Source organism: Tupaia chinensis, unplaced genomic scaffold (genome assembly GCF_000334495.1).
Source record: "Tupaia chinensis unplaced genomic scaffold, TupChi_1.0 Scaffold000133_1, whole genome shotgun sequence".
NCBI classification, from domain to species: domain Eukaryota; kingdom Metazoa; phylum Chordata; class Mammalia; order Scandentia; family Tupaiidae; genus Tupaia; species Tupaia belangeri.
In genome coordinates, this window is record NW_006159602.1 from 3,418,707 (window position 1) to 3,441,846 (window position 23,140).

At 36.9% G+C, this 23,140-nt stretch overlaps 1 protein-coding gene across 1 annotated transcript in view; it reads left to right on the forward strand.

The window, feature by feature from the left end:
- Positions 1-23,140, forward strand: part of EXOC5 (exocyst complex component 5) — a 60,171-nt gene that overhangs the window by 29,012 nt on the left and 8,019 nt on the right. Inside the window, exons 10-17 of the mRNA XM_006144872.3 lie at positions 1,269-1,313; positions 1,417-1,557; positions 2,585-2,667; positions 3,786-3,995; positions 6,598-6,745; positions 12,447-12,555; positions 16,235-16,355; positions 19,297-19,383. Of these exons, the coding sequence (XP_006144934.1) occupies positions 1,269-1,313; positions 1,417-1,557; positions 2,585-2,667; positions 3,786-3,995; positions 6,598-6,745; positions 12,447-12,555; positions 16,235-16,355; positions 19,297-19,383 (944 nt within the window). The remainder of the gene's footprint in view (positions 1-1,268; positions 1,314-1,416; positions 1,558-2,584; positions 2,668-3,785; positions 3,996-6,597; positions 6,746-12,446; positions 12,556-16,234; positions 16,356-19,296; positions 19,384-23,140) is intronic.

The following is a 23,140-nucleotide window of genomic DNA, read 5'->3' on the forward strand; positions in this document are numbered from 1 at the left end:
GTTCAGCAGTAACGTGGTACTCTGTGGGACTGACTCACGTGGGAAAGTTTTGGGTTCACATCTGGGGACCTTCCTGAATGTGCTGGTTGTGTGTACCCAATCAGTACCCATGATCTGGGGCTGATTGAGGGTGGATCAGAGCATGATGACCCTGGTAAGGATACTTATCTCTTTCTTTCTCTCTCTCTCTCTGTAACCATGGAAAAAAAGAAAGAAACTTAAAAAAAAATGAACATAGTCCTGTCCAGATTCTTGCAAGAGAAGGCCAGTACTTTGAATCCAAGAGAGGAAAGAAGGAAATATGGGGACCAGCAGTTGGCATAATGGCTATGTCGCTGGACTCCCATGTAGTTGACCGCAGTTTGAGCCCTGGACCTGGTGGCTTAAATTCATGCTGGGCACGTGTGCTTGTGTTCCCAAGATACTGAGAGAAGAATGAAGGAGAAGAGATTGCGGCATGGCCGTCCCCTCAGGGGTTGATTTCTTGTTTTCTGTCTGTCTCTTTTTGGCGAGCACACACGCCCTGTAGCAAAAACCTCTCCCCCCAAAAAAGAAGGAAATGTGTATATGTAAAACCTTTTTAAAGACCTTTGTTTTGCGAAGAGTGTGTGTGTGTGTGTGTGTGTGTGTGTGTGTGTATGTGTGCGTATTTTGGAGTTGAAGGAGATAGCTAGATAATCGTAGGTCAAAAATTACTAGAAAGACTTCACCTATACCTCAGCTTTCTTGTTTCAGTCTAATGTCCAGCCAAGATATAAACCAACTGATAAATTTCATTACAGAAAGTGACTGGGAGAAGACACCTGTATTAAGTTATTGGTTCTCTTCAATTAATTTTATTTAACTCTTGCAGTTAACTGTTATTGGCTATTCACTGACACGTAGTTTTATTAAACATATATATATATATTTTTTTTTTTGAGAGGTTTTTTCTCTATAGGGCGCATGCACTCGCCAGGAAGACAGAGAGACAGAGAGATAGAAAGCGAGAAATCACCCCCCAGGGGGAATGGCCACACTGCAATCCCTTCTCCTCTGTTCTCCTCTTGGGATCTTGGGTACGCACGTGCACACGCCCAGAGTGAGTTTAAGCCGCCAGGTCCAGGACTTGAACTGCGATCGACTACATGGGAGTCCAGCGACATAGCCATTACACTAACTGTTAGTCCCTATTAAACATATTTTTATTAAACATAATACTTATTAAATTGAGGGTATTATTACAATTGAACCAGAACAGAGATAACATGTGTGTTTCTTCTTTGTAGGGTTATTCCCATTGTGTTGATGTTTATATAAAGCAGTGCCAGGAGGTAACAAAGAAGTGTACTTTATTGGATTTTACTTTATGCTAATTTTTATTTTAGAACCTTAAACATTATATACTCACTATATAAAAATACATCTGCTATCTAGGGTGCTTACTTGAGAAATGATGTATTTGAAGATGCGGCAATACTCTGTCAACGTGTGAACAAACAAGTTGGAGATATATTTAGTAATCCAGAAACAGTACTGGCTAAACTTATTCAAAATGTATTTGAAATCAAACTACAGGTAATTTTAAACAGTGATACATTAAGTAGTTCTTAAAGTAATATGTGAGTTTTTTCCTGTATTTAAAGTTTTCCTTTTTTTTAAATTTAGTTGTATTATGACTTTAGGAATAATAATCTGTTTAGTTAATGGAAAAGTAAAGTCAGTGTTACGCTTTAAAAAAAAGACAACTTATTATTCACCAAGAAAAAGGTACTAATCACTAGGTGTCATTACAGTACATGTTTGACGTTAGTGTAGTAGCAGCAGCAGTAGCAGTAGTAGTAATGTATCATGGTAAGGTAACCTCACTTCTTTTGCTTTTGCCTTGACTAGTAGATAACATCTATGAACTTGAACAAGATCTACAAAAGTAGTTTGTAATTTTCTTTTATATGGTACTAACCTGAAAAGGAAAAACACGAGAATTAATTTATAACCTTGACTCCCATAGCACTATACTTTCAGACACTATTTCTTAATCTGTAAATGTTTGTTTTTTAAACATAATTTAGGACTTTCAGTAGCCTTTATGGCTACTTATACATAATGTGATTCACTGCAAATGGGGTGGTTATGTACAGCATTTCCCACATTTGCCTACCAAGGAAGTCTATTTTAGACTTAACACCTATTAATGTCTTGAGGGACTCTAGTGTTTCCTAGGCCACAGTTTGGGAAATGCTGCTCTAAGGAGTCGACTCTATTGACCTAGTCTCAGGGTTTTTTTGTTTTTGTTGTTTGTCAGTCAGTGTACCATATGGGACATAATGGGCCAGTTTTAAAAGAAAAGGTATTTCTGAATTCTTAGTACTTAATTCCAAGACCAATTTAGGTCTTGTTCAGGTCAATACAAGAAGCAATAAAGTTCAGAAACTTGGTTTTTAATTTTTGGGTGAATTTTCTATTTTCTGTGTATTGCCTTTTTTTATTGGATTTCTAAATTAGAATAGTTAAAACTGTGGGATATTTTTAGAGGGGGGGGAATATCTTGAGAAGGTATATAATTAACATTTACTTATTAACAAATGTTGACTCTTTGTTCCAGAGTTTTGTCAAAGACCAGTTAGAAGAATGTAGGAAGTCCGATGCAGAACAGTATCTCAAAAATCTCTATGATCTTTATACAAGGTATATTTTTAATTATTCAAAAATAATAGATCTCAGACTTTTTAAATTTCTTATAGAAAATGAAGAATATAAATACTCTGGTAGTTTTGAAAAACAGCTTGTCAAATAACGGTATACCCTTTAGCATTAAATGTTTGGCTATAAAGTAGTATTGTAGAAGAGCAGCATTCTTAGTACATCAACTTGAGAAATTGATTGGTATATTTATCTGCACTTAAAACTTTAAAAATTGCAAAAGGAAGTCACATGCTCATTACAGATGCCAATTTCAGGCTTAAATTTGTGGGAATTTCTCAGAAACTTGATGAGTTTTTCCTCCTTGATTTTTTCCAACCCTGTTGACATTCTTCAGTGTTTTCATTTTGGAAGAAGGTTTTTCAGAAGTTACCACAAAGAGGTCTGTGTCAGCAATATCACTATTTTGACTCTGTCTTCAACAATGGGAAATAGAAAATTAGAGGAAAGACCACATGGACAAAGACAAAAGAGGGTGAACAGAGAGTAGACCTTTTAGTACTCTGGGATACCATGGGACAAATAATATTAGGGCACACTTGGGGCCATTCTGCCATTATTGTCATTTCTAAATGGGTTTATTTTCTCAGATATTTCTCCTAGGTCATCTCTAAGAATTTACAACAATTTTCAAATCCTAATATTGTTTGTAGTATTTTATCCTACTTCCATATAACCCTGTAGAGCTGTTGTCTGCATCTTAAGTACTTAACTAAGATTTAAGAAATGGTGATGGGCCAGCTGGTGGCATGCAGTAGGCTGGTTGAGGCATCTGGATCCCATATCACTGAATGCACAGTTCAAGTCCTAAACCCACTTGCTTGGGAAATGCTCCAGGACTTGTTCATACATGCCCAAAATTCTAAGAAGAGTGTTAAGGATAAGGGATTGTGGCAAGGCATCCCTAACGGGATGTAATTTCTCACTTCCCTGCTTTCTCTCTGTCACTTTGCTGAAAGTGAATGCATCCTCTATCAAATATTTTTAAAAATGGTGATTTAACATAAGTCATTAAAGTCACATTGTGAAAATATATATTCCTTAGTGTTGTTACTATACCTAAAATATACATTAATCTTTTTCTCCCCCTTTTCCATGAAAAGAACCACCAATCTTTCCAGCAAGTTGATGGAATTTAACTTAGGTACTGATAAACAGACTTTCTTGTCTAAGCTTATCAAATCCATTTTCATTTCCTATTTGGAGAATTATATTGAGGTGGAGACTGGATATTTGAAAAGCAGAAGTGCTATGATCCTACAGCGCTATTATGATTCAAAAAACCATCAAAAGAGATCCATTGGCACAGGAGGGTGAGTATTTTGTTGACCATTATAACTAAAACATTAAGAACTTTATTATGTTTGGACAAATTTATCAAATATTGACTATCTAAAATTTTTTGTGAAGAACTCTTATTAACTCTATTTTTACTATTGATCAAATCCTCCTCTTGAGTTAACATGTTGAAAAGATCTGATATAACATAATTAAAACATAAAGCAGATATTTGTCAATTAAAAAATTAATGAAAAAATGTAAAGAACAGTGCCAGTAATATAAAGTGTTCTATAATTTTTTAAAAAATTTTATTCCCAGACAGAGTAAATTATTTCAGGCTATTGACTAGGAAGCACATCCTTCTTTTGTTATTGTTGCAAGTGTGAAAAAAACCCACAATTACGTTGAAGAGTTTTTTCAACAACTTGGGGATAAAATTATTAAATTAATATCTTAAAACCTGTGATTATTCCCATTCTAGATACAAATAGCTTACTGTAATAATTGATTATATCTCAGTTATCCAGACCATAATTATAAGAAACACAGTTGATTCCAGAAAGAGAAAAGGCCAGTCCTGTGGCCAAGTGGTTAAGGAATACCAGATCCCACACGGCTGACCACAGTTTGAATCCCAGCCCTGATGACTTGGAAAGCATTCTGGATGTGTTTGAATATATGCCCCAAATCCTGGCAGAATGGAGAAATGGAGGAAATGGGACTAGAGCTGACCATACCCCCTTGGGGGCTGCTTTCTCCTCCTCTCCCTCTTTCTCTCTGTCTTTCCTTCTCTCCATCTCTGTCTGGTAAGCTCATGCACCCTTTGACAATTAAAAATAAAAACACAAGAGAAAACAGTGACTTCTGTGGAGCCATATATCTGAGTCCAGAGTCTACACACACATACATCCAAATCAGTTTCTTTATTCCTAGTTTATTTTTTATTAAATAATGATCAGAGAGGTTATAATTAGTAAAAGGTAGCATCTTTTCTAATGACAGTAGCTAAAAAAGGAAGAGAAAAACTAAGGAACAATCATCAGAATTTTTCAATTATTACTAGAGATATTTTTGCTATAGGACGTGTGTCCTTGCCGGAAAGACAGAAAGAGACAGAGACAGAAAGCAAGAAATCACCCTTCGGGGGGATGGCCATGTCTCAGTCCCTTCTCCTCCATTCTCCTCTCAGGATTTTGGGCACACACACACGTCCAGTGTAAGTTTTAAGCCACCAAGTCTGGGATTCGAACTGTAGTGAACTTACATGGGAGTCCAGAGACGTAACCATTATGCCATCTGCTGGTTTTACTCATCAGAATTTTAAAAAAAGGATTTGATTGTAATTTGGAGCCAAATATTCTAGGAGCAAAACAATCTAACCGCAGTCATTAAGGAAAGCTAGAAATCTTATTTAATATAGTGAAGAAATGTGTAATATATTTAAATGATTAGGTATATTTAAATTTGTTAAGATTTTAGTTTTATTTATTTTTTTAAGTTTACATGTTTCTCCCTTGAATAAGAGAGAGAAATAGAAAGAGACACAGCATCCTCAACAGGGTTCCAATGCCAGTTCACTCCCCGCTTTCAACCAGCCCCACCCATGTCTTAGGCGTGCTTGTACTCACCATACTCAAGGAGGTCTCTGGACTTCAACCTGGAACCTTCCCACGTGGCATTGCTTTATAGAGAGTGGCATTGTACCACCATGCTACCATTTAACCCCTGAAGTTTTATTTTTAAACAGAACTAGTTACCTAGAGTATTAACTTAGAATAGCTCACTTCCTGAGGACATCAAATAAATTTTTGGTTATTGAGTCAGAATTATAAAGTTGGAAGGGATTTTTGAGATCATAACTCCAAATCTACTTGTTTTTCATATGAAAATCTTCTATTCAGAAATCAAGATTGTTGGGAACCAGCAGTTAGCGTAATGGCTATGTCGCTGGATTCCCACGTAGTTGACCGTGGTTCATGTCCCGGACCCCGTGGCCTAGAACTCACGCTGGGCTCATGTTCATGTGTGCCCAAGATCCTGAGAGGAGAATGGAGGAGAAGGGATTGCGGCGTGACCATCCCCCCGGGGGGTGATTTCTCGCTTTCTGTCTCTATGTCTGTCTGTCTGGCGAGCGCACGCACCCTTGTTCATTTTATAAAAGTTATTGGAATTATTGGGTTGTTAGAAAAGTCATGATGGTGACCAGCAGATGACGTAATGGTTGCATCACTGGACTCCCACATGGTTGACTGTGGTTCGAGTCCCAGACTTGACCACTTAAAACCTCATGCTGGGCACTTATGCATGCATGCCCAAAATCCCGAGAGGAAAATGGAGGCAAAAGGATTACAGCATGGCCATGCCTCCTGGGGACATATTTCTTGCTTTCTGTCTGTGTCTCTTTAGCAAGTGCATTTGCCCTATAGCAAAATCTCTCTCAGAAAAATCAGGAAATTCATGATGTGTTTTTCTATGCAGAAATGTGTCATGACTTTTCTGACAACTGATTGGAACTTAGGTCTCAGCTATTGGTTCATTTTTGCTGTTGATATATACTAGTATGACAATACTTAAAAGTTTAAATCTGTGTATAGTAAAATACACATTTTTTCATTTGTCTAAATCATGTACTAGGATTCAAGATTTGAAAGAGAGAATTAGACAGCGTACCAACTTACCACTGGGGCCAAGTATTGATACTCATGGGGAAACTTTCCTATCCCAAGAAGTGGTGGTTAATCTTTTACAAGAAACCAAACAAGCCTTTGAAAGATGTCATCGGGTAAGAGTGATTGTAAATTTATTTTATTTATGTATAGTTGTGTATTTTAAGTTTTACCTTGTTATGCTAAGATATGAGTCTATGCTCTGGTTAGGAAGAACAAATTTTTTTGGTAATAAAAGTAACAGGATTTTTGTTTTAGATAAAATCATTAAATTTAGGGATAAACTTTATATAATTTTAAATTTAAGTTGAGCAGAACAGATGTTTGTTCTGTAAGATATTAAATTACAATGTTAAAGGGTTAGCCCTTTCTCATAAAGAAATGGAGTGTCAGTGAAAAAATGGTGTTTTAAGACACAAACATCAAAGGGAAAAAATGAAAATTTGACTCTGTTACAATTTAGACTGTCTCTACAACAGATACACTCTGAAAAAAGTGAATAGATTAGGTGTAGTCTGTGAGAAGGTATTGGTAACCAACAATAGTAATAAAAGATGTTATGAATCAAATTATGGCACCCAGTAGTTTTACTGTACATGCTATGTCTCAGGCACTATTTTAAGCACTTCATATATATATGTGTATGTATCTATATACACACATACACACACACGTATACATATGAAAGTATGTATTTGTTCTTCATGACAATCAGTTAATCTTCATGACAATCCTATGATTTTTTTTTGCAGATAAACAGGTACATAGCTCTTAAGTAGTGGAATTGAGAGTCGAGTCAGACTTAATTTTTTGTTTATATTGATGCATAAAATCTATATGTTTATATTAAGGGAAAGTAAATCAGTATAAATTATAAATATAAATGAAAACAGAACAGTCAAGCTATTTACAAAAATAAAGAAAATGTAATTACCAATTTTCAGATTCACTAAGGAGGAGATGAAATTTCAAATAGGAGAAGCAACATTTTATTTTCACCTGATTAGTGTAAATCAAGACATCTCACCATACCAAGTATTGATAAGGGAGTGGAGCAATAGAATTTCTCATACACTGCCAGTGGGAGTGCAAATTGGTAAAGTTATTTTGACTATTAATTCAGCAGTTCCTTGGAGAAGATCATATGTCTGCATGATATTGGACATAGCAGTATTATTTGTTTTGGTGAAAAATTAGAAGCAAGCACATTGTCCATCAGAAAGAGAACTGATAAACTGGCATTTCTCATACATTTAAAAACTTGTATAAGGTTTTGGGTTTGGGTTTTTTTTGAGAAATTTTTACTATGGGGGCGCGTGCATTCGCCAGAAAGCCAGAGACAGACAGAGAGACAGAAAGCAAGAAATTACCCCCCGAGAGGGGAAGGCCACACCGCAATCCCTTTTCTTCCATTCTCCTCTCAGAATCTTGGGGGCACACATGCACGTGTGCCCTGCATGAGTTTAAGCCACTGGGTCTGGTACTCGAACTGCGGAGTACTGTGATGTAGCCATTATGCCATCTACTGGTCCCAAAACTTGTATAAGTTTTTCATTTTAATCTATTTATTTATTTTTTATCATCTTTTTAATTTTGTCTTTTTAATAGAGACTTTTGCTACAGGACACATGTGCTCACTAGAGTGACAGAGAAAGAGACAAAAAGCACAAAATCATACTCTGGAGGGTTGGCCACACCATAATCCCTTCTCTATTTTCTCTTGGAATTTTTGGGCATGCATGCACATGGACTGGCATGAGTTTTAAGCCACCCGGTCTAGGACTCAAATTGCAGTGGACTTCATGGTAATTCAGCAATGTAACCATTAAACCATCTGCTGTTCCCTATTATCATTTTTTTAATTTGACCTGAGAGAGGGGGTGAAGTGAGAAAGAAACCCACCAGGTTCAGGACTTGAACCTCGGTTCATCATGTGAGAGTCCAGCGACCTAACCACCATGCCACCTACTGGCCCCACTGTACAACAATTTAAATGCACAACCTAGAGTTACATACACCAACATGAATAAATCTCAAAAATAGCTGGAAGCGATATCACTGGTTCAAACAGTTATTTTTTTTTTAATAAGGAACTACCAGGGGCCAGCAGGGGGTGTGGTGATTAAGGCACATGGCCCCATCACGATTTGAATCCTGGACCTGGTGGCTCACTTTCTCACTGCCCCCCCCCCCACGTCTCTCTCTGGTTAAATTAAAAAAAATGAATGAGTAAATAAAAGTAAACAAAAAAAATTCTTTTTTAAAAAAAGAGACTACCAAACTAATAGAGCATGTAGTAATATTTCACTATGTGTTTTTTATTTTCCCAATGAAATGATGATTGCTGTTGGACATATGTTCTGTGTTTATTTATATGAGGGGCTTTCAGAAAGTCTAGAAAACTATAATTAAAATACAGCTTTTATCTGGTGCAAAAAAAAAAACTTAAAAGTCTTTTATGCATAATGTGCATTTTCCATGAACTTTTTGAAGACTCCCTTGTATACTCTGGTGAAGTATTTGTTTAGATCATTTGCGCTTTTTTTTTTTTTTTAGGTTTTTGCTGTAGTGCACATGTGCTCACTGGAGAGAGACATAGAGGGAAAATGAGAAATCACCCCCAAGGCCTCATTCTCTCTTCCTCCATTCTTCTCTTGAGATTTCGTGTGCACACGTGTGTGCCTGGAATGATTTTCAAGTCCTCAGTCCCAGGGGAGTCCAGCACCTTAACAACCATGCTACTTGCTGGCTTCAGTTTTCAATTGGGTTGTCTGTTTTTTTTCTTTTCTTTTTTTTTTTTTTTTTTTTGAGAGGTATATATATTTTTTTCCTATAGAGTGTATACGCTCACCAGAAAGACAGAGAGAGACAGAGAGATAGAAAGCGAGATCTCACCCCCCCTGGGGGGATGGCCACGCTGCAATCCCCTCCCCTCCATTCTCCTCTCCGGATCTTGGGCACGCACACATATGCGCCCGGCGTGAGTTTAAGCCACCGGGTTCGGGACTCGAACCGCAGTCGACTACATGGGAGTTCAGCGACATAGCCATTACACTAACTGCTGGTCCCTGTTTTCTTATTGTTCAGAGTTGTGCATTCTGGTTACAATTTGTTTATCAGCTATATGATTTACAAATTTTTTTTCCAGTCTATGGCTTGTCTTTTTATTCTCTTAACATTTATTTCATAGGATAGAAGTTACTAATTTTCATGAAATCCAATTTAACACTTTCTTATTATAGTGAAGATTTCAATGTCTTTTATAGAAATTTTGGCATAGCCAAAGTCATAAAGATTTCTGTGTTTTCTTCTAATGGTTTCATAGTTGAAGTTTTACATTTAGGACTTTAATCGGTTTTGGGTTAACTATTGTGTAACATACAGTATATGGATAAAAATTTATTTTTTTTTACAATTAGATATCCAATTGTTTCATCATTATTGATTGAAATAGTATTCTTTCTCCACTGCATTGCTTTTGAACCTTTGTTAAAAATCAGTTGATGAGCCAGCAGATGGCGTGGTGATTAAGGTGTTGGACTCAAACATGGCTGACTGCAGTTTGAGTCATGAACCTGGCAGCTTGCTTTCTCACTTTCTCTCTCTCGCTCTCTCTATCTCTGTCTCTCTCTGGTGAGCTCATGTTCCCTATAGCAAATTTTAAAATAATAATAAATAAATCTTTAAAAAATTAAATTTTTTCCATTTACATATGGATCTATTTCTGGACTCTGTTCTCGTCCATTGATATGTTTGTCTTTATGCCAGTACTATGCTGTCTTCATTGCTGTGGTTTTATAATATAAGTCTTGAATCAGGTAGTATAAGTTCTCCAACATTTCCTTTTCATAGAAGACATTTTGTATGTTTATATATCTTATAATAGCTCATCAGTTTTGGGGGAAAGTCTGAAATTTTGATTGGAATTGCATTGAATCTATAGTTCTGTTTGGGGAGAATTAACATATTTTTCATGTTATAAAGCAATATACATGGTATTTTTAAAAAGTATATCAATTTTATAGTTTAGCTTAATTATTAGTATATGGAAACACAGCTGATTTTTTTTGTTTGGGGAGAGGTTTTTTGCTATAGGGCACGTGTGCTCGCCAGAAAGACAAAGAGAGACAGAGAGATAGAAAGCGAGAAATCACCCCCCCAGGGGGGATGGCCACACCACAGTATCTTCTCCTCCCTTCTCCCCTCGGGATCTTGGGCACGCATGCACATGGACCCAGCGTTAGTTTAAGCCACTGGGTCCGGGACTCGAACTATGGTTGGCTACATTGGAGTTCAGTGACATAGCCATTACGCTAACTGCTGGTCCCCACAATTGATTTTTATATGCTTATTCTAAATCCTGCAACCTAACTAAACTTACTAGTTCTATTAGCTTTTTAAAAATTAATTCCACTGGATTTTCTGTATACATTATCATGTCTGCTCATCGAGACCCTTTTACTCATTCCTTTTAAATACAGATTTTATTTTGTTCTACCTGATTATACTGGACAGACTGTCAATATAATGTTGAATAGAACAAGCACCTTGCATTATTTCTGATCTTCAGAATAAAACGTTTAGTCTTCTACCATTAAATATGATGCTAACTAGGTTTTTCATAGATGTTCTTTTTTAGATTGATAGAAACCCTTTTTCTCCCCTAGTTTGCTGAATGTTTTTTATAAGGATTAGATGTTAGGTTTTGTCAAATGCTTTTTGTTTATTTTGTTAATATAGTGAATTAATACTGGTTTTGTTGTTGTTGTTTTTTGTGGGTTTTTTTTTTTTAATAAGATTTTTGCCATAGGGCGCTTGCTCTCACTAGAGATAGACAGTGAGAGGGAAAGTGAGAAATCATCCCCCAGCAGGGAATGGCCATGCTGCAGTCTCTTCTCCTTCATTCTCCTCCTAGGATTTTGGGCATTCATGTACACATGACTGGCATGATTTTCAAGCCATTGGGTCTAGGACTTGAACCACGCCAGTCTTGTGAGAGTACAGCATCTTAATCGCCATGCCACTTGCTGGCCTCCTATTGGTTGCCTTTCAAATATTCACCTTACATTTCTTTGTTGTTATTTATTTATTTAAGGTGTTTGCCATAGAGTGCATGTGCTTGCTGGAGAAAGAGAGTGAGTGAGAGAGAGAAGTGAGAAATAATTCTCCAGGGTAGATGGCCACACCACAGTCCTTTCTCCTCCATTCTCCTGGGATTCGGGGCACGTACATGCACACACACACACACAAACACACACACACACACCTGGTATGATTTTCAAGCCACCAGAACCAGGACTCAAACTGCGATCTGCCATTTGTAAGTCCAGTGCCTCAACCACTATGCCACCTGCTGGTCCTTCTTTATGTTTATTTTTGATTTCTCCATCTTCACTCCTCAATAAAAAAGAAAAAAAATCCTTTTTGTTCTGAATTTTACTAAACTAGACTTTGCATGGGCAATAGGTCTCCTGACTTGCAGTAAGAAATGCATTTCACATAGTAGCCCAATACACCATGTTATATGTAAATGGGGTGGGTATATGTGCATATATTTCATAAAAGCATACCTGGATTCCTCTAGTGAATTGCAATCCAAGTTTGAAGTACATTGCTCTAAGTCAGAAAGTTGTAGACAAATATGGAACCCTGTAATTTTGTCTGTGTGTGTGTATGTGTGTGTGTGTGTTGAAGGGATGTGAGTTATTGTGATATATGAAACACTGACTCCATATTACAGAAAATCGATTGCTTTAAAAAATCAGCTTTCTTAAAAGTAAACCGAAGAGTGATACTATTTTTGTTTTGTTTTTAAAGCTCTCTGACCCTTCTGATTTACCAAGGAATGCCTTTAGAATTTTTACCATTCTTGTGGAATTTTTATGTATTGAGCATATTGATTATGCTTTGGAAACAGGACTTGCTGGTAAGTATATTTGTGTTACATTTTATATTACATTCCCTTAATCATCCTGCTTGGTTAAGCTACAATATATGTATCATACTGTTTCATATACAATCATCTCTATGTTCAATTCACTTTAGTGCAGTGAATTTTGAGCTTCTACAGTGCAGGGATTTGCCAGATATTGAATGTTATACAATAAAGAAGACATAGTTCTCTCCTCTTGTTGTTTTATATACAACAGCGTGGGGTAATAAGCTACATAAGTCACTATAGCAGGATCTTTTTCAGTGGTCTAAGTTATAAAATATAAAAGAGCGAAAACAAAGATGAGAACAATTCTGGTTGGTGGTATAGAAGGGAAATATTAAAAAGAAGTCTGGAAAGGAATGGATTTATTTTGGATTTGTTTTGTTTTGTGTTTGGTCTTTAGGCTTACCACTAAATATAAATAGTATAATAATCCAGTTGCCTACTTGGCCTCTCCACATTTTCAGTGGCCATCTCAAATTGAGCATTCAGAATGAACATCTGTTTTCCCCTCAACCTGTTCCTTCCATGTTCTTTCCTTTATCATTAAAAGGCATTACTAGGTCAGTAGGTGGTGTAGAGGTTAAGGCAGCTGGATCCCACATGGCCAACTCTGTAATTCGAGTCCAGATTCAGAAGGTTGAAAATCACGCTGGGGGTGTATGTGCCCAAAAATCCCAACAGGGAAATGGGAAAGGGATTGCAGTGTAGCCGTCTCCTCTGGGGGGGAGGGGGTGATTTCTCACTGTGCCTTTCCTTTCTCTGCCTCTGTCTTTCTCCTGTGAGCACACACACACTATAGCAAAAATGGGGGGAAAGTTATTATCATTTACTAGTTCAAATTTTAAGCCAAGAGTTGCCCTAATTCTTCCTTTTCATGAACCCTGATAGCCTTATTAATATACTTCCAAAATAAATCAGATTCATCTACTTTTCTCCATCTCTGTTGATGCCGCCCTCACTGTCATTTCTATTTATTTTATTATTATAATTTTTAATATGTTAGAGGCTGCATGCATTTACCAGAGAGAGACAGAGTGAAGTGGAAAGTGAGAAAGCACCCCTCGGGGGATAGTCATGCTGTAATTCCTTCTCTTTCATTCTTTTCTCAGAATTTTTGGGTATGTACAAACACACGCCTGGTTTGTCTATTAAGTTGCCAGGTCTGGGACTTGAACAGTGCAGTCAGCTATGTGGGATCTAACCATTATACTACCAGCTGGCTCTGTTTACTTTTAAGTGATCTCCTTGTGTCCATTCTTTTCTTTCCAAATTATTAATATTTCATTAAACAATCAGTTTAATTAAGATTTCCTTAACTAAAACCCTTTCATGGCTTTCTCTTACTCTTAGAGAGAAAACACCACCAATATATATTGCTACTGGCCTATATTCATATGCCACTTTTTGTGTGCATCATTAAATATTCCTTAAAAATTTTAATAACTTGTGGGACTGGAAGATGGTGTGGTGGTTGGGCAGCTGACTCCCATATGGCCAACCATGGTTTGAGTCCTGGATCTGGCAACTTGCTTTCTCACTTTCTCTTTCTCCCTGGTCAAATTAAAAAATAAAAATAACAAATAAAATGGAATAAATAATTATTTTTAAAAAATTTTTAAAAATAATTTAGTGGTTAAAAACATTTATCAGGACCAATAGATGGCGTGGTGGTTAAGAAGCCAGATCCGGGAACCAGCTGTTATGGCTATTTCGCTGGACTCCCACGTAGTCGACCATGGTTCGCGTCCCAGACCCGGTGGCTTAAAACTCACGCCAGGCGCGTGTGCGTGCGTGCCCAAGATCCCAAGAAGAGAATGGAGGAGTAGGGATTGCGGCGTGACCATCCCCCCTGGGGGGTGATTTCTCGCTTTGTCTCTATCTCTGTCTGTCTCGCGAGCGCACGCGCCCTATAGCGAAAACCTCTCCCCCAAAAAAAATCCAGATCCCACATGACTGACTCCACAGTTCAAGTTCCAAACGTAGTGACTTGAAAAACACCCCTGGCACATGTGTGTGTGTGTGTGTGTGTGTGTGTGTGTGTGTGTGTGTGTCCGCCCAAAATTCCTGAGTGGAAATTGGAGGAAAGGGGATTGAGGCATGGCTATCTTCCCTGAGGGTTTGATTTCTCACTTTTTGTATCTTTCTCTCTCCAATGAGTGCATGTGCCTATGGCACAAATCTAAAAAGTAGTGTGTGTGTTGCCTTCATTTTTTTAATAGCAAGGATTAGTATGTTCTACCTGTGTACTCATTTTCTGTTTTCCTCTTACAAATTTTTTTGGAGCTTTAACTTTTATATTAATTGGTGATTTTATATTTTGTAAGGAAAAAAATATCTTTGTTTTTCATTGTTAAAACTTTGGACAAGTCCAAAGTCATCTATAAAGATGCTGTAAAAAAAAAAAAAACTCTAGGTCTTGGGGACTCGCTGTTAGCGTAATGGCTATGCGCTGGACTCCCACGTAGTCGACTGCGGGTCGAGTCCCGGACCAGGTGGCTTAAAACTCAGGCCGGGTGCATGTGCGTGCGTGCCCAAGATCCCGAGAGGAGAATGGAGGAGAAGGGATTGCGACGTGACCATCCCCCCTGGAGGGTGATTTCTCGCTTTTTGTCTCTATGTCTCTCTCTGTCTGGCTGGCGAGCGCACGTGCCCTATAGCAAAAAACCTCTCCAAAAAAAAAAAAAATAATAATTAATTAATTAAAAAAACAAACAAACAAACAAAAAAACTCTGGGTCTTGGGGCCAGTGGGTGGTGTGGTGATTAAAGCTCTGGACTCCCACATGGCTGACTGCAATTTACATCTCGGATCTGACAGCTTGTTTTCTCACTTTGTGTCTTTCTAGTCAAATTAAAAAATAATACTAATAATAAATAAAATTAATTCTTTAAAAAACCCTCTAGTTATTACACTTATACTTTCCCATTATCTATGAATATTTTTCATAGTCTCATATCTTTTAATTTTGGCTAGAAACATGCACATCTACAAGTAAAAGGGGCCTTGATGTTCATTTGTCATTATTTATAAAAAGAAAGAAACTGAAATACAGTTGGCTTTTTGGTGTCAGAATTTGGAGCAGCTCGATTACTAGAAATCAGGAGTTGATCCTATAAATAGTGAGGTTTGAATATTTTTGAGGAAATAGTGAAGAACATGGTGAGTGAAATGTGTTGAGGCATGAGGTGACCAAAAACAGCAGTGTGTATGGTAAAAAAAAAAAACTTGAACCAAAAAGACCTATAAGTGTATTTTCCTTGTTATCAGAGATAAAGAGGCCTGGTTACAAGAACAATAGGGAGTGTATTCTTGGCATGCATGAATCATTAGGAAAGGGAAGGAGAAGATTGGGCCCAGGGTAGTTTATTGATTTATTGTTTGGTTTATCTAAACAAATTATTAAGGCTAAATAGATGGTGAAAATCTGTACAAAAAAATAACTTCGATGAAAATCTGGACCAAAAAATAACTATTAAGATATTAATATGCTTAATTTTCTTCTTCTGATCATAAAAATCATTACTGATTTATTAAAAATAGCAGTTACTTTTATTTATATTATATATATAAAATCACTTTTTCAAGATGAATTTCTTCAAGAGTGATTCTTACATACACACACACACACACACACACACTTATATATGTATATTCTTTCCAATTTTAGGAATTCCTTCTTCAGATTCTAAGAATGCAAATCTCTATTTTTTGGATGTTGTGCAACAGGCCAATACTATTTTTCATCTTTTTGACAAGCAGTTTAATGATCACCTTATGCCACTAATAAGGTTAGTCAAATTGTCTGATTTTCATTGGTATTTTAAAAGTAGTATAATATTCTACATATATTTGTTTTTAAAGTTGAGTGATACCTGTTCATAAACATGTCAAACAGAACAGGAGGTTTGAACTAAAAAGTAAGAGTTCCTTTTCTTCTTCCTTGCAATCCTGTTTTCTTCTCGTACTGTGTTACTGATTTTAGTGTTTTTGAAAAGGCAGTCTCATAAGCCTAAAACCAAAATCTGATATGAGAGGACCTCCATCATGATGAAACTCTGCAAATTTGACATCCTTCAAAAGCTCTAACCAGCCCAGCCTCAGTGGTGCATGCTGGTTAGATACCACTGCTCTGCAAGCTGAGGCCATATGGAATACCTGAGTTTGATTTTTCAACCCATTTCTAAAAGCTGGGTACAGTCTTGTAATGCCAGCTAGTGAAATCCAGTTTGAAAGAACTAGATGTGGTGGCATATACCTGTCATCCTAGCTGTTAGGGAAGCTGAGGCAGGAGAATTGTAAGAGTGAGATCCTGTCTTTAAAATAAAGAAAGGGACCAGCAGTTAGCATAAGGGCTATGTCACTGAACTCCCACATAGCTGACCGCAGTTTGAGTCCTGGACCCGGTGGCTTAAACTCAGGCTGGGCGTGCGTGCGTGCCCAAGATCCCGAGAGGAGAATGGAGGAGAAGAAATTGTGGTGTGGCCATTCCCCCTGGGGGGTGATTTCTCACTTTCTGTCTCTGTCTTTTCAGCAAATGCATGTGACCTATAACAAAAACCTTTCCCCCCAAAAAAAATAAATAAATAAAAGAAAAAAGGATCCAATAGACATTGTCTCCTTGTACCCATTTGTTAAAAAGTCAGACCAGGGCCAGTAGATGGCATAATGGTTATATCGTTGGACTCCCAAGTAGTTGACCGTAGTTTGAGTCACAGACCTGGTGGCTTAAAACTCATGCCAGGTGCATGTGCCTAAAAGCCTGAGAGGAGAATGGAGGAGAAGGGATTGTGGTGTGGCTATCCCCCCAGGGGGTGATTCCTTGCTTACTGGCTCTCTGGTGAGTGCATGCACTCTATAATAAAAATCTCTCTGAAAATCAATAAGTACATAAAGTCAGACCAAAAAAATTTAAGAGAGCTAACCTTGTAGCCTAGAGGTTAAGGGAGCTGGATGCTACATGGGTGACCACAGTCTGAATTCTAGCCCCGGAGGTTTGAAAAACATGCCAGATGCGTGTGTGTGTGTGCGCCCCAAATCCCAGTAGGATGGAGAAGTGGGGAGGAGAAGGGATTGTGTTGTGACCGTACCCACTTACATTGGACATATGCATTGTCTTTATCGCTCTCCATTTGTCTCTGGTAAGGGCTCACTTTCTCTGGCAATTATTAAAACATTTATGAGATTAATAGGACAGATTTTGGTGACAATTACAGATGTGGTTTATATCTTCATACAAATTTATGTGAATTTTTAAAGCATATGAGAATTAGGTAAATTAGTATGTATGTGAACATGCTTTACAAAATTGTTTAGCAATATTTTAAAAATGAAAAATACTTATATAAAAGATAAAATTTTAGACATTTCGTTATAAACTTTGATAGGCCAGAAACAATTTCAAAGGTAGAGATCACTCATAATCCCTGAATTGCACATTGAAAGGAAATTTGCTTTTTAAAAAAAACTCTCCAAAAAAAAAGAAGGAAAAAAAAAAAAGCTATTGTGCCACATAGCAGAGAATTCACACAATTATTAGAGTTGCATATCCTTTAATATTTTGGTTATTTTTGATATTTTGTGAGGATTCAGAAGGCAAATATCATCAGGTGTTTTGTTTTTTTTTTTTTTTTTAATTTAGAAAAGCAAAATACCACTGGATTGGCTGTTAGCCTCCACATTTCAATTCATATGATTTAAAACTTTTTTTTTTTTTTTTTTTGAGAAGTTTTTGCTATAGGGTGCATGTGCTCACCAGAAAGACAGACAGAAAGTGAGAAATCACTCCCCGGGGGGATGGCCATGCTGTAGTCCCTTCTCTTCTATTCTCCTCTCAGGATTTTGAGCATGCACACACACGTGCCTGGTGTGAGTTTAAGCCACTGGGTCCAGGACTTGAACCGCATCGGCCATGTGGGAATCCAGTGACATAGCCATTACGCCAACTGCTGGTCCTGATTTACTGTATTTTTGCTGTTTAGATTTTTGCTATAGGGTGTGTGTGCTCATTCAAGAGAGACAGAGAAAGTGATAGAGAGGGAAAGTGAGAAATCCCCTCCTAGGGAGGATGGCCAAGCCGCAGTCTCTTCTCCTCCTGTCTTCTATCAGGATTTTGGGCACATGTTTTTCAGGCCATCAGGTGCAGACTCAAACCTGTGGAGTTGGCTATGTGGAAACTAGCACCTTCACCACCACACCACCTACTGGCCTCGATTTGCTATATTCTTAGACTGGTGACAACCCTGTGGCTTTTCTTACAGTTATATTAGATATTTTGTTATGAAGGAAACTTTATGACAAAATTTGAAAATCACATTTATATAAGAATCTTTAAATAAAGTTAATGTAAAATAGTATTATGAAAAAACTGTGCAGGAGTTTTTAAATGTTACTGCACCGAAAATACACTCATATTTTAATTGAATTTTCCTGTAATTTTTAAAGTACCCTAGTATTCTTAAGGTATGTCCTTATAGATCAGAATAACAAATTTAGGCCATTTTCTTCTAATGGGTTCGTTGTTCCTAGTATAATTGTTATAATAAATTAGGTATAATGAATGCTATATAATTACTTTTTATATGCTTCTTGGAATTATGAGCAAATTATATTAATATATGTGTATGTATGTATTTATAAGTTTATGTAATGTATTACACATATACAATGAAAAACTTAGAAATTATAAGGCTCTTAAATGTGTTTTTTTCCCCTTTTTAAATATGCAAAAAGCTCTTCTCCTAAGTTATCAGAATGCCTTCAGAAGAAAAAGGAAATAATTGAACAAATGGAAATGAAATTGGATACTGGCATTGATAGGTAAGTTGCTGGTTTTATTTTTTCACTTGTATCTTTTTGTTACAGAAGCACTAGCATAGCAGCATGAAGACTTTCTAGAAAAGAGACAAGTCTGTCTTAATTCCAGTATGTTGATATAACATTTTATTGTATTTTTACATACTGCTTTATTCTTACTAGAATGTTACTTTTATTAGAACCCAAGTTTTTAATTTCTAGAAGTTGGTATGTTACTTTTAAACTAGCAAGTAAAAGCTTTTTTAATAATCCACTTTCACCTATACTCTATACCGTACACAAACTACAAACTCCTTAAAAAATGGTATGTAGTTTAAAAGGTTGTATTTTCATTTTGAATTCTCATATTTATATATGAAATATTTTAAATAAATGTTAATTCTTTCAAAGTTACTGTTAAGTGAGTACAAAAAACTTTTGTAATGTTTACTTTAGTTATTTACCTGTTCATAGTATAGACTATGGGTCTCTCTTTGAGATGGTGTTGAACTTGTATTTATTGGTGATAATAGTGGTTAGCTATCAAGTATCTGCTACTGTCAGGTATAATACAAGGATCTTTACTTTTATTATTTCATGTATTAGGTAGAACTATTTCTGTTTTACAGATGAAGAAATGAAGGCTTAAAAAAATTTAATAAGGTGCTCATGATCACAACATTTATGGTGGTTAAGCTGAGACTCTAATTTTAATATCTGTGCCACTGAGATTTGGGTGTATCTTTTTATTTGCTGTAATTCTACTCTCTTTTCTACTCAAGAAAACATTTGAATGCAAGTTAGTGACAGCACTGTAAAAAGAAGGCCTAGCATTTATAAAGGAGTAAACACTTTCTATTTTATTGATAATAAATGACTTGCAACTCATCTTCCAATTGATAGTTGCACTAAGGTCAAGAACTACCATATGTGATAATAGAAGGATGAAAAATAAAATAGAATAATAAAACTGGAATAAATAAAGATGTTAAGAATTAATTATTCAGACTAATTTACTGGGGCCAGCAGGGGTCATAGTAGTTTAAAGCATTGGACTCAGATATGGCTGACCACAGTTCGAGTCCCAAATCCAGTGACTTGAAAATCACACTGTGTGTGTGTGTGTGTGTGTGTGTGTGCGTGCCCAAAATCCTGAAAGAATTGATGAGAGGGATGGCAGCTGGCCATCCCCTCCTGGGGTGGTGGTGGTGATATGTCACTTTCCCTGTCTCTGGCAAGTGCAAGCACCCTGTGGTAGAAACCTAAAAACAAGACAAAAACTAGTGTACTGAAGACTAGTTTAAAACTGGTTTCTCCCTTTGTTTGTTTATTAAGGTATAGCTGACATGTAAAAAAATGTGTATAATTGGGCTGGCTCCATAGTGCAGCACAGAGGAAGTCATTTTGCCAGGATTTGCTCTCACACCACACACATGCATGCACTCTTTTCCAGAATCCTGACAAGATGGAAAATAGGAAGATAAAAGAATTGTCAGGTGCCCAGGCCCCATTGGAGAATACTTTCTCTCTTCTTCTCTCTTTCTCTCTCTCTCTCTTTCACATACACTCTCTATGATTAAAAAAATTCTATATATTTAAGATGTGCAATGTGATATTTTTAATATATGTATGAAAGTTTGATATATGTACACATTATGAAATTACTAATAAAACTATTTAGCATTTCTGTCGCCTCACATGCTTATCTTTTGTCTTGTAATAAGAACATTTAAAATGTACTTTAAAAATATATGTGTGTGTGTGTGTGTGTGTGTGTGTGTGTATATATATATATATATATAGAGAGAGAGAGAGAGAGAGAGAGAGATTTGCTACAGAGCACACGTGCTCACCAGAGAGATAGAAAGCGAGAAATCTCCCCCAGGGGGGATGGCCACACCGCAGTCCCTTCTCCTCCATTCTCCTCTCTCCTCTTGGGATTTTGGGCATGCACGCATGTATACCTGGCGTGAGTTTTAAGCCTCTGGGTTCAGAATTCAAACCATGATCAACTATGTGGGAGTCCAGCATGTAAGCATTACGTCACCTGCAGGTCCCAAGATCTACTTTCTTAGCAAATTTCAGGTGTATAATACGGTATTACTAGCCAAGTCACCATGTTGTACGTTAGGTCTTCAAAATTTAATCATTCTGCATAACTGAAACTTTATACCCTTTGACCGGTGTCTCACTGTTTCCTTCATCCCCCAGCCCCTGGCAACTAATGTTTTATTCTGTGCTTCTATGAGTTCTACTCTTTCAGATTCCATATGTAAGTGACAGATTTCCTTTTTTAAGGCTCAGTAATATTTCATTGTAAAAATATGCCACATTTTCTGGGCCTGCCTGTGGTGCAGTGGTGAAGGTAATTCAATCCCACATGGCCAACTAACTGCAGACCCAAGTCCCAGGCCCAGCGGCTTTAAAAACATGCTAGGCATGTATGTATATATATATATATCTATATACATATATATATATAAGAAATGGAGAAGAATGGATTGCAGTAGGGCCTTATCCCAAGGCGGTTAGGGGCACTGTCTCACTTTCTCTCTTATTTTCTCTCTCTTTCTGTATCTTTCTCTGCAGTGAGCACTTGCACCCTCTGACAAATTAAATAAACAAACGTATTTTCTTTACCAGTTCATCCTCCAGTGAATACTTAGATTGTTTCCATATATTGGTTATTGTGAATAATGCTGTAGCAAACATGAGATTGCAGACATCTCTTGAAGATACTAATTTTATTGGCACCAATAAAAGTTGGTCAACTCTCTCATGGCTGACCATATTCTGAGTCCCAGACCTGGTAGCTTAAAAATTATGCCAGGTGCCTGTGCATGTGTGCCCAAGACCCCAGGATGAGAGTGGAGAAGAAGGGATTGCAGCATGGCCATACCCCCTAGTGGGGTGATTTTTCACTTTCCCTCTTATTGTCTCTCTCAGGCAGTGCATGCACCCTGTGGCCAAAAGAAAGAAAGAAAAAGACTGATTTTATTTTCTTTGGAGATAATATGTACCCAGTAGTGGGATTGCTGGATCACATACAGTTCTAGTTCTGATTTTTTCCTTCAGTTTACATTCCCACAAACAGTTTACAAGTGTTCTCTTTTCTTCACACCATCTCCAGCACTTGCTATCTCTTTTCTTTCTGATAATGGCCCTTCTAACAGATGTTCGGTGATTCTTGTTTTGGTTTCGATTGACATTTCCCAGATGACTAGTGAAGTTGAACATGTTTTCATACACATGTTGGCCATTTATAAGTCTTTTGACATTTTTAAATGGGTTGTTTTTTCTCCTATGGAGTTATCAAAATATTTTGGATGTTAACCCATATAAGATGTCTGGTTTCTGAATATTTTCACTCATTCTGCAGGTCATCTCTTCACTCAGTTGTTTCCTCTGCTGTGCAGAAACTCTTTAGTTTGATACTTTCTCGCTTCTCTATTTTTGCTTTTGTTCCTTGTGCTTTTAAAGTCATATCCACAAAACCATTGCCAAGACCAATTACAAGAAGATTTTTTTTCCTCTGTTTTCTTGTAGTTTTATATGTAAAAATCTTTAGTCCATTTTGAGTTGATTGTTTTATACATAGTGTGAAATAAGGGTCTAATTTTATTCTCCTGAATGGGGATATCCAGTTTTCACAACACCATTTTTTAAAAATTTTTTTAAAGAATTATTTTATTTATTTATTTTAATTTGACCAGAGAGACAGAATATGAGAAAGCTAGAGAAGGAAAGTGAGAAAGCAAGCCGCCAGGTCCAGGACCTGAAC